The sequence below is a fragment of the Rhipicephalus microplus genome, chromosome 8 (genome assembly GCF_043290135.1).
Source record: "Rhipicephalus microplus isolate Deutch F79 chromosome 8, USDA_Rmic, whole genome shotgun sequence".
Taxonomy (NCBI): Eukaryota; Metazoa; Arthropoda; class Arachnida; order Ixodida; family Ixodidae; genus Rhipicephalus; species Rhipicephalus microplus.
Window position 1 is genome coordinate 77450481 of NC_134707.1, and position 12454 is coordinate 77462934.

Here is a 12454-nt window from a genome sequence, read left to right on the forward strand (position 1 = left end):
CCTTGGTCAGTAACAAGCTCACACACATCTCTCACGACCTCAAAATGGCCACCAGCAGCGCCGAATATGTCATGACCGAGATTCTGCCGCGCAGCTCGGACCGAAGCAGCATCTTTTTACTCAACGTGTACAGTAGCCCTAAGGACCGACGGCAGCGCTTCAGGGCCCTCATAAAGAAGGCCGTCAACTTGGCAGGTCCCAACCCCCTGGTTGTGGCGGGCGATTTTAATGCTCCGCACCACACTTGGGGCTACCCGTACAATACCAGCAAGGGCGCGGAACTGTGGCAAAACGCGACGGACATGGACCTGACTCTAATCACCGACAAGGCCTTTCCAACTTGGTTGGGCACCTCATCCTGCAGAGACTCCACTCCCGACTTGACCTTCGTCAAGAATCTCCCCGATGTACAGTGGGCCAACTCAAACATTGACTTAGGTAGCGACCATTACGTCCTGGTGACGCAGTTCTTAATGGTCCGAAAGAGGGCACGGGAGTTTTCTTGGACAAACTGGGACCAGTTTCGCAAAGTCCGCAACAACCGACCCCTACCTGCAACCAGGCCAAGCCTACAGGAGGGGATTAGCCAGCTCAGAGAGGACGTCATAAGTACCACCAAGAATATTAGTACTGACCTTCCGGTTGAAAAAATGGATAGCCGCCTTGCCCACCTGCTCGAGGCCAAGCAGTCACTTCTCGCCCGCTGGAAAGGCCAGCGCCTCAATCGCAGGTTGCGCAAGAAAATCTCCGATCTAAACAAGACCATCGAGGAGCACTGTCGCGTGCTCTCCATGCAGCAGTGGGACGAGGTGTGCAACTCGGTAGATGGCCAGATGCGTAATGGCAAGACATGGAACCTGCTCAAGCACCTGCTCAGCGAGACTAACACCAAAACTAACCAGCGGAACGTACTAGCGCGAGCCATGCACGAAGCCAAGCAGTCCTCTTCAGAAGAGGAGGTTTTGAAGCAGCTGGCGCAAAAGTACCTCCCTGTCGACTCGAACCCTGCAACAACGTACCCCGAGTACTCAGGACCGGTCAACACTGAACTGGACGCCGAGATATGCCACGAAGAGGTTCGGCAGGCGCTTTACGGTCTCAATGGGAGGTCTGCCGCGGGCCCCGACGGCATAACTAATAAGACCCTGCGCAACCTGGACGACCGATCAATCGACTACCTCACCGAGATCATCAACGAGGCATGGAAGAGCGGCGAGGTCCCCGACCCGTGGAAGGTCGCGCTCACCGTGCTCATTCCTAAGCCGGGGAGGTCACCCAACTTGGACAACATGCGCCCCATTTCGCTCACATCCTGCGCGGGAAAGGTAGCCGAGCATGTGGTCCTCAATAGGTTGACTCGGTACCTGGAAGGCAATGGGCTCTACCCGTACACCATGATTGGTTTTCGGGCCAAGCTTTCTACGCAAGACGCTATGAAGCTGCTCAAGCACCAAGTCATCGACTGCAACACTCGAGACATACGGGCCATTCTCGGCCTCGACTTAGAGCAAGCCTTCGACAATGTTGCTCACTCTTTCGTGTTGCGGTCGATTGCTGAGCTCGGCCTTGGAGTCAGATTCTACAAATATGTCAAATCGTTCTTGACCCGTAGGAGAGCCACCCTCAGTGTGGGAGACCTTGTCTCCGAGGAGATCGAGCTGGGATCGCGCGGCACGCCACAAGGGTCAGTGATATCGCCCACCCTGTTCAATCTTGTCATGGTCGGGTTGCCCAAGAGGCTCTCATGTATCGAAGGCATTAACCACACAATTTACGCGGACGATATTACCATTTGGTGCACAGGTGGCAGCGACGGGCAAGTCGAGCGCTCTCTGCAGGAGGCCATAGACACCACGGAAGATTACCTCCGTCCCACAGGCCTGAGGTGTTCCCCAAGCAAGTCCGAGCTTCTCCTTTACCAACCCACTAGGCGAGGGCCCAAGCCCAAAAACTGGCAGCCGATCTCGAAGAGTGATATCAAGCTCTACACCGGAGATGGCAGTGCAATACCCAGAGTTGACTCCATTCGGGTCCTCGGCATGACCATCGAGTCCAATGGTTCCAACGGCAAGACTATACTCAAGCTCGCCGCCAAGACGGATAACGCGGTTCGGCTGGTTCGGCGGGTAGCCAAGCGCTACCAAGGCCTCAAGGAAGACAACCTAATCCGCCTGGTCAATGCCTTTGTGCTCTGCCACTTTTCATATGTCGCGGCCATGCACAATTGGCAGCGTGCCGAGCGTGACAAGATCAACGTCTTGCTCAGAAAGATTACCAAGCGTGCCCTCGGTATCCCGATCAGGACGCGCACCGAGCGCCTGCTCCAGCTCGGAGTACACAATACGTTGGAGGAGATTGCCGAAGCGCAGGAGCGGGCCCAGCTTGCGCGCCTTTCGAGCTCCCAGATCGGCAGACATATACTCCGAGAGCTCGGTCACTCTCCGGCTGAAGTGGACGAGAAGATGAGATAGGTGCCCCGTGAGATTCGTGACCTCATCACCGTGGCACCGATACCGAGGAATGTCCATCCCGAGCACAATCGTGGTAGACGACGGGCTAGAGCTGCCACTCTTCTCAAGCAGATTCACAGTGAGGAGCACGGCGTCAGCTTTGTCGACGCGGTCGCGTACCGTGGGAGCCGCGCCTTCTCCGCAGTCGTCGTCGACTCCAAACAACAAATCACCAACTGCGCATCGGTTCACACTGACGATCCGACGGTTGCCGAGCAAGTGGCCATCGCCCTGGCCATCCTGGAAGGTGAGAGGGAGGTCATCTATAGTGACTCTAGGTCAGCTATTCGCGCTTTAGAGCGCGGTGTAATCTCCAAGAAAGCCCTGCGCGTGCTCCAAAGTGGTGGCCGCGACGGCATCAAGCACCACGTACTGATTTGATTTCCTGCACATGTTGGACAGGTCCAAGGCGCTCCCCCCAACCTCAACGAGTCTGCCCACGAGGCCGCGCGCGCACTTACCGACCGCGCGGGTTCCGGGCAACGATTCGGGGCCAACGGGGTTGCGGAAAACAGGGACGCACCTGCCACGTACAACGAAATAACAAAATATTTTTACCTCGCGCGGAGACTATATCCACTCCCTCATCCAAATCTTAATAGGCCACAGGCCCTTACGGTCAGACTGCTGCAGACCGACACGTACCCTAACCTGAGATCCCTTCACGCTATTTATCCTGACGTGTTCCCCAATGACGCTTGCCCCGAATGTGGGGATGTATCCACGCTGGCGCACATGCTCTGGGAGTGCAAGGCAATGTACACTAACCCCAACACTACATCGGTCACGTGGGAGGCGGCCCTTCGCAACTCCCTCCTGGCCGACCAACTTTGGGCCGTCCAGCAGGCCCGCGGAGCGGCCGATAGGCTTGGCCTAACGGTCCCGACGTGGGAGTCGCCCGCTGCGCGCTGACGCGCGTCTTGCAGGACCTCAATAAAGTTTCGCAACCAACCAACCAACTGGAGTTGGCCTTCAACGTCCACCTATATCTAAACACAAGGCCTCACACGTTTCCGCATTCGTTGAAAATGCTGCGGCCGCAGCTGGAATCCGGTCCGCGACCTTCGGGTTGGCATACAGCGCCAAAACCACCATACCACCACGGCGGGGCAGGCTCAAATCAGCAAATGGTTCATACTTTGCCTGTCGCGCAGTGATTTTTCAGCCGGTAGCGTCATTAATGAATGAGGGGGTTTAACGTTCCAAAACCACCATATAATTATGAGAGAAGCCGTAGTGGAGGACTTCGGAAATTCCGACCAGCTGGGGTTTTTTAACGTGCACCTAAATCTATGCACACGGGCCTCAAGCATTTTCTCCTTCATCTAAAATGCTGCCACCACGGCCAGGATTCGATCCCGTGACCTGCAGGTCAGCAGCCGAGTGCCTTGACCACTGGACCACCGTGGCGGGTAGCCTGTAGCGTCATTTGTCGAGAGAACAGAAAGTGATCTTTATCTAACTTCGAGAATTTAATATATATTTAAGGGTGTGTGCTGCGCAATATTCTTCGGCATGCGTGTTCTCAGGAGCCTTGAATCTCGATCGGCAGCGTTTTCTGACCATGCTAAAAAAGTGTTGTATAAGGCCCTTATGAAGAACCCCCTGCAGGTAGCCAAAGTGTACGGAGTTCTCAACTACGCGTTGTCTTCCATAAATCTTGGTTTTTGGTGGTAAAATTGGAACAATTTGTATCTTTTTAAATTTTGTTCAAGGCTTAAATATCTAGGGGTTTCGCCACATCACCGAGATGTGACTCGAAGCTAGCGTCATAAAGGTGTCTTTATTTAAAGGACAACATGAAACTGCGTTGAACACGAACAGTATGTGGCCGTTCTTAAGACTGCTTAGCGATGCCGCTGTTCTTTCAAAGCTGGAGTTCATCGGTTGTCTTGTCTTGTCGCCTAGGATATCTTGGCCCATACCCACACGGGGGATTGGCCACGCTGTACCTCATAATAAATATTTTTTTACAGCGCTTGCTAAATTAGATAGGAACAATAATAATGTTCCTTTAAAAATCGTGAAAAAGTGCAGAAGAATGCGATAAACCAGAATATATAAAACAAATTGGTTGATGTATAAAGTGGCACGTGGATAAGATTATCGTGTATATTTTTCTTTTCACTCGTGGTCGATTTGTTACGCCTTATTAGAAAAGAGCTTGTGCATATAAATTATGCTATATTTTAGTCGAAAAAAGCAATGAAATAAATCGTGCAAGCTTCCTTCAAAAAACTTCATTACATTTACTATGTCACCGTGCAGTATGCAAAAGCCACACATTACGTCATTAGAACAGAAACTATATATAGCTCAATTACTGTGAATTCTTTACTTCCAAGTCTGAACTATGCGTTATTATGATGAAACAGCTGACGTTTAAAAATTGTCAGATTAGATTATCAAAGTTTCAGTTTATTTATTTATTTTGTTTTATTTTATTTAATACTGTAAGCCTTTCTCAGGCTCATACAGGGTGGGCGGGCAAATATACAGTCGCGTACAAACCAGGCAATATCGCACATAGCGAAAGAGACAGAAGCACAAGATGATGGTGAAAATAAAACTTGAACGATGAAAGCAATTGTACAAAATCATGGACAGGTCACAAAACATCGTGGTATCAGCAGGGGGTACAGTGATCAGTGTGTTCGGAAGCGCTCACAAACATCAAAAAACAAAAGTTGCTTTTAGTCTTCATAAAACAGGTTTCTACATTCCGAACAAATGAATCTCAGAGGAAAGATTAACGCATTCACGTGGCAATTTGTTTCACTCTTCCACTGCTGACGGGAACAATGAATAATTAAAAGTGTCACAGCGTGACATGAATGGTCGGATGCACTTATTGTGGTTGGTACGAAGGGAGTGATGGTTAGGCTGCTTTATATAGCTGTCTTTATCTATGTTTAAACCGTTGTGACACAAAAGAAAAATAAACTTTAAGGAAGAGACACGGGGACGGGCTGCAAGGGTCGGCAAGCATGCCCGCCTGCGCAGCTCAGTGACACTGTCATGCCTTGAATACTTAGAATAGATAAAGCGAATCATCATAAGTTGTTAAGCTTCGGTCCCGTTTCTTCTTTGTCGTCTCACCACGTGTGTGTGTGTGTGTGTGTGTGTGTGTGTGTGTGTGTGTGTGTGTGTGTGTGTGTGTGTGTGTGTGTGTGTGTGTGTGTGTGTTTTCTAGATACGGAGCAAAGCAGGCGTTTCGCGAATATCTGTAAAAAAAAAAGAACATGTTAACCATTTTGCTGTTTTTAAAAACATTTTACGTACATATATAGCCATGAAGGCTTGCCCCCCCCCACCCCCCCAAAAAAAAAAGTTATGAGTACGTGGAGCATTCTAATCAACTTAAATGATTATTGTGTTTCAAGTCCGCAATCTGACCCAAACCTTGATATTCGCATTCGCAATAATTAACCCGAGTCGTATTACTAAAGAGTGTGTCCATCACTCTGCAAGAAAAACGAGAAGGGTGAATTTTCCTAAATGTTCGCGCATCAAGCTAGTCTTTCGTCAATATCGAAACTCGACACGAAAACGAAACCACTTTTAATTCAGTTGCCAGATCAAGTTGTCAGAACAGACTCTCAGCGGCTCACAAGAGCAGCTGCGCTTGCGTCGGGCAACCGTGTCCGATCTAAGATGGCGGCGGACATCCGAAAGAAATCCATCAAGCCCAGCTCGGCAAAAGGAAAATTCGGCTCCTCCATGGCCAAGATGCGCTGGAAAATGCTTGCAAAAGTGAGTCGAACCCTGGCCGTGCTCTCGGAACGCGAGTCCACGCATGCAACGCCTGTGCGCTTAGCATTCGCGAGCCAAGCTATGCGCGCGGCGTGCAAGGCTCTTGGGGATGCGGCAGCTCCGCTGCACGGGATCGCTAGAATATGCGTGCTCCTAGCGCGTCGATAGCGGCGTCGGTTGCTATCTGCCCCTCGCTTGCCGTTTGATGCTGCGTCTTATCTCCGGGATCGGTTGGGACGCTCGGGCGATTAGGGAAGGACAGATAAGAGGCGAGCGGGACCGGGCCAAAATGTATCTACAGATAGGTGCGCTGCGCGAAATGTCGTTTCCCTCGTCCTCTTCTCCCGCTACTGCGTCCTTCGTCTTATCCGCGCCTGAAAGAGTGTGGCGGAATGTCGATGCCTGCAGCTAGCGTGTGTGTTTCGAAGAAATTGTCTCTCTCCTCGGAGCACCTGCCTGAATATTTTTGTCATGTCGTCGTATCGGCCCCGATGTTCGATCGCATTTTCATGGCGTGCACCAGAATGTTGCGCGGCGGCATCGCGTCAAACATAGGCACGGTAGCGGCCGGCCCGGGTTTTGCAACGCGCGGCGTGCGACCATGACACATTGACACAGTAACATTTAAGCGAGAGATCTCGGTGACCCCGGGGGAAAAAAAATGGAGGTTAATGTTGGGAGGAGAAAAGGGGTGATCCGAAGAAAGGGAGCGTAGTTTGAGCATCGTAGATGCTCTTGCGTTGCCGGGAAGCTGACTTCACGATTGCGCGCGCTGTAGGATTGTCGCGCCATATAATGATGCGCCACACGTGCCTAGTAACGAGAAGCGTTCGTGCGTAGACAATGGCAAGCAACGTTTTGTATATCTCTGTCGCAAGAACAGCGGCGTACGTGCTATAATGGGCGACCGTGTTACGACTTGCGCGATTGCAAACGATTGCAATGTGGGGTGTTCAACAATACCGCTCTTTGCAACCATTGCGAATTTCGTCATTAAGGGTAGCTCACTGAGCCGTTATGAAGTAATCTACATTTTTTTTAATACTGTGGTTCTTGTCGGGTATATTGATGGCTGAAATGTAAATGTTTCAAAAAGAGCAGTTGAATATTCAGTTAGCTTATTTTTAATTAGCGCCAAGTATATTTTTTCGGATTATGCAGTGTTGATCAAGGCATAGTTATGTCATTGGCATATGCAGCTGAACAGATAAATGAATCATGATTGTGTAGGTGAAGTATCGTTTTTTTTTTTCTTTTCCTAATACTATCTGGCTGTTGTGTGTTGACTTACTGTCTGACCAGTTCAGTGTGTTGGGTCACGTCTGCTGCATTGCGCCCCAAGTTGCTGTGCTCGTTCTGTAAATGTGTTTTCGTCCTGGCTACAACTAGCTATGATAAGCAAGAAGTGGCTAAGACCTTTTTGCTGTCTAGGTAAACTAGCTACAAGTTCTACTGTGGTAGCCATTACAATATGCACGTTACTGAACATCAAGAAGGGGCAAGTTTAGGTTGTTACTATTATAGAAATGGGCCCGCACTTGTTTTACCTCATTTTTCTTCCAATGTAATCTTACAAGGCATAATTATTTGCATAAATGAAATTTTCTATTGGCCTTATTCTTAAATATGTAGCTTTAGACTGCATACAGCGCTACTTCAAATATATTTCAGTTTTCTAAATTAGGAGAGCTCATGTGGTTTTCACAAATGATATTTTTTTTACAATTATTCAGCTTCAGATTGCATTTTACATTAACTTGACTTAAGATATTTTGTGCTGTTGAAACAAAAATATCTTTTTCAAAAGGCACGTCTTAAGACATAGTACATTATTTTGAAACAAATTTTATTTATGAATTAAAAGCTTCATGGCATTGTGTAACGTAACATAGATTGAAGTATCACCAGTCCACTGAACGGCCACTTCACATGAACCCCTCCATTCCCAGCTGGGGGAGGGGGCAGCAGCCTCTTTTTCTAAACTGTTTTTCCTGCACTGTCCAAGCTCCAAAATGCTGACCCAGGCCAGATAACATTCCTCCCCTCCCCCAAGGGAACTCACTTGTCCCGGTTGCACCGGCCAAAATGTTCTTGGTACTTCTCGTGTCTGTGGCCAAGTGTTCCTGTTTGTAAGTGTATTTGCAAATGTGGACCCCGTCCAAGTGCTTGCCCTGTATTTCGATGCCAGGCCCTTCACGAAGGCAGAGTAACGCAGGCAGACCTGTTCTTCGGGTCCACGCGGAGATTCAGCGCGTTCGGGCTGCTGCAGATCAGCCCGCTAGAACGATGGCGCTCCGACGAGAATGAAGAGGGTGTGTGGTTTGAATGTACCTGCCTCAAAGAACCCGAGTTCGAGCTTCGGATCCGGTGAGCGAACTGGTCTCTCACTCATCGTTCTACGGTTGCATGCTTTTCAACTCTTGCATGTGGACACGTATCTCATGCGTTGACTTATTAGTAACCGTAGTGTGCATGTAATTAAACTGGTGAAAGCTTATCTGCCACAGGAGGCGTATGCTGTAAAAAGTGGGGTCGAAAGTTTAATGCCATTTTTTTTTTTTTTCGTGCAAATTCAGTGGTATATGCTAGTTATAGTACTGATAAAAATCCTGTGTACTGCGAATGTTTTTAGGTCGTAAAAGCTGTGAAAAAAGTAAATGTGACATCGAGGTATGCAGTTTGGGATCGTGCTGCGTCGACCCAGTCTGAACTCTTAAAGGGACCCTACAACATTTTTTGAGCATGGTGAGAAAATGCTGCCAATCGGTAATAGAGGATCTAGAGAACCTGCAAGCCAGATAACATAGCGCAGCACGCGGCCTGGAATTAACAATTTCCAGTCAGCTAAGAACTGCTTTTACTTCTCCCGACAAATGTCAGAGTCCAAAAATCACTCGTCGCAGCTGTTGTGTCAGCCTTTGACTGATTTTAACATGGCCCGTTCTTGTCGTTACAAGGATCACCTTGGGAGGCTACGACTGCTCCATGCGTGTGCGCGTCGTTGCACTAAAAAGCTGCTCATTTGAAAAAAAAAAAAAAAGAGAGAGAGAGAGAAACTGCTCAAGTTCACGAGGCACTCGTGACGTTTTTTTTTTTTTTTTTCCTTATGCTATGCCTTTCTGCTCAGCTTCTAGCGTTTTTATCAGGATGAGAGAAGAGAGAATGCAATTACATTGTTCCCCTCTTACCAGACGGATTATAAATATTTTTGTGGCAGTGATTTCGTGAGGCAATAAACTCCTTTATTAAATCCATTTTCATGGCTACTTGAAAAAGTGTTGCAGGGCCCCTTTAAAGCCTTGAGATGGCTGGATATATCTGTCATCTAGTCGTGCAATTACTGAGAAGGCATATTCCATGCATTTTATGTGGCTGTTCTGGCTCTGCAGCTATAAAGCATTGAAAATTCATACACAACTGCCTGTATATATATATATACAGTATCACCGAGAAGATTTGAAAGATGAACGAAGAAAACCTCAGAGCAGCTTGTTTTCGCATAACTTCCTCAAGGCATGTAAGATGTGCCTAAGTTCTAAAATTTTGATCATTAGAGCCTAAATAATGGTTAAACTTTATTGGCAAGTGTCCCCGTTCACAATATCTTCGCGACACTCTTGCTCTGAACTACAAGCCCTTGTCAGACTCGTCTCGGGCAACTTTTGTCGGATGTTACGTTCTCCCATATCATGCATTCTATTTCAGTGCTCCTGAATGAAATGTAGCATTGGGAATCTTACCAATATTTGTGTTGGCCCACACTTCAGATAACTTTGAACTCCGGTGAACACTGAACTTGAGTTCTTGTGGAATACTGTAATGGCGTTAAGGGCAACCAATAAATAAATAGATAAATGGTGCTATGGCATTCCTAGAGAGACTAAGGGGTCGATCATGTGAGATTGTTGCGTACTAGTCATAGTCGCACGATTGTTGCGTACTAGTCATAGTCGCACCGATTGCGAGCCTGAAGTTCTTGAAACTTGTTTGCAGACTCCGTTATCTCGTATGTCCCTAGCACTCAAGTTCTGTTAATATATTCCCTAGGGTGACATTGTTATCATCAATAGTGACAAGTAGGAATGCTAACACCTCATTTTTCAGGTGCAGCCATCACACAGATCGACTAAATGTGACCCACGGAAAATATTGTCTTGTGTGCCGCAGAAGTCGTGCACTTCCTCTTATCTTTTTACTCTCTTGGCGTTTGACACTGTTCTTGAATGTAGAATGTGTAGACAAGGCAGTGTATATGTCGGCTTTTTCGTCAGAAAGTAGTGTCATCTTCAATAACCAGTAACATTGCAAGTTAGAGCAATGGCTGTGCTTGCAAAATATGCTTTCATCACATCCTAGGGCTGCATGTTGTCATCTTGCAAATCACTTTTGCCCAAATATGCCTTTATTTATCACATGCGAAACCAGAATATGACCTCGTGTGTGATTAGCCTTGTCTGTCATTTAGTAATGCGGTAACAAAAATAACATTTTATTGTAACGAGCTAAGGTACTAGTTCAAGTCATAATCCACGATGTCATCATGCTACTTTAACTATGTTCATTCTTGCCTGCGTGTTTTTTTTTTTTTTTTTGCTGAAAATGCTTTGTTGACGCCATCGCCAACGTCACGCTAACACTGCTTCTCTTCGCTGCCGCAAGATCGCTGCCTGACAGAATATCGCTCAAGGACATCAAAGGCTTTGACAACACCGGAAACATCTGTGAGTGGCTCATTTGACATTCGGGGGAAAAGGGTCTTGCCGCCACACGAGTGCTTTCTCTAACCCTTTTGCTGCCCCAAGAAAGGTCTTTAGAGTTCGCAAGTGTCAGCAGTTGGTTATTTCTAATCATTCTTAACATGTCCAGCGTTGTAACCAGTGATGGAAGTGCAGCTCCAGACTGCTCCAAAAGCGAAATGGGACTCCATGCGGCACGAAACATTAATTTTTGGGAGTACCAAACTGCTCCAAACCTGCTCCCAAATAGCACTGGGAAACTGAAAAAAAAAAGAACTTTGACTGTGTGATCATCAAGCGCGCCTAAAGAAGAAGGTGTACCGTATATACTCGTGTAAGGGCCGCACTTTTTTTTCGAAAATTTTGCTAGGTGCGGCCCTTACACGAATCAGGCCGATTTAGTACAGGCAGTACAGGCCAAAGGTCTGTACTGTTTATGCAACAGTAGCAGAGTGCAAGAGTCACAAATGACATGCCAGAAATGTTTTTATTCGGATTCCATTTCGCTGTCCTCGTTCTCGGAGGAGCTCGCCTCGGCGTCCGCGTCTTCCCAGAGACGGTCATCTTCGGTGCCGTTCATGGAGTTCGAAATTCCCGTTACCTTGAAGCTTTTAGCAACTACTTCTACTGACATGGCACGCCACGCATTCAAAATCCATTCACACACCTGTTGGAGCGACGCCCGCTTCAGCCGTCCTGTAGGGGTCTTCTCGTGGACGCCTCCAGCCATCCATTCAGAGTAACATCGGCGAAATTCCACTTTGAATGGTCTGTTGACGCATACGTCGAGCGGCTGCAGCACACTCGTCAGGCCACCGGGAATGACGGCCAAGTCCGTACGAGTTGCGGCAACTCGGTTCTTGACGCGGTCGGTCAAGTGGCCCCTAAAGCTGTCCAAAACAAGGAGGGCTTTCCGTTGTAACAGCCCTCCAGGTCTGTTTGCCCAGACGGTCTTAATCCAGTCAACGACCAGTTCCTCGGACATCCAGCCCTTCTCTTGCGCACGTACGACGATTCCCTGAGGGAACTTCTCTTTTGGGAGAGTCTTCCTTTTAAATACGACGTACGGCGGAAGCCTCCTGCCGTCTGCCGTGATGCACAACATCACAGTGCACCTTTGGCGTTCTGCACCAGTCGTGCGCACAGACACACTTTTCGCACCTTTTAAATCCACTGTGGTGCTTTCCGGTGCATCGAACCACACAGGTGTCTGGTCCGCATTCCCAATTTGGGACAGGTCGTATTCATGCTCCCTCCTGAGAGCATTCACGAAGCGATGAAACTTAATGACGTGGTCTTCGTACTCGCGCGGCAGTTTTTGGCAAATCGTCGTTCGGCGCCGAATAGAAAGCTGGTTACGGTTCATAAACCGCGTAGCCCAGCCCCGACTTGCCTTGAATTGTGCCGGGGGTATTTCCATGTGGCGAGCGATGCTGAGGGCTTTGACGCGTATCA

The 12454-nt window shown here is 48.2% G+C and overlaps 1 protein-coding gene across 1 annotated transcript in view; it reads left to right on the top strand.

Moving 5' to 3' along the window:
- The first annotated feature begins 6144 nt into the window (after positions 1–6144).
- The window catches only part of LOC119185348 (calmodulin-lysine N-methyltransferase), a 71674-nt gene continuing 65364 nt past the window's right edge, over positions 6145–12454 (top strand). The window contains exons 1-3 of the mRNA XM_037434402.2: positions 6145–6263; positions 8452–8630; positions 10923–10984. Coding sequence (XP_037290299.1) covers positions 6165–6263; positions 8452–8630; positions 10923–10984 — 340 coding nt within the window. The 5' untranslated portion in view covers positions 6145–6164. The remainder of the gene's footprint in view (positions 6264–8451; positions 8631–10922; positions 10985–12454) is intronic.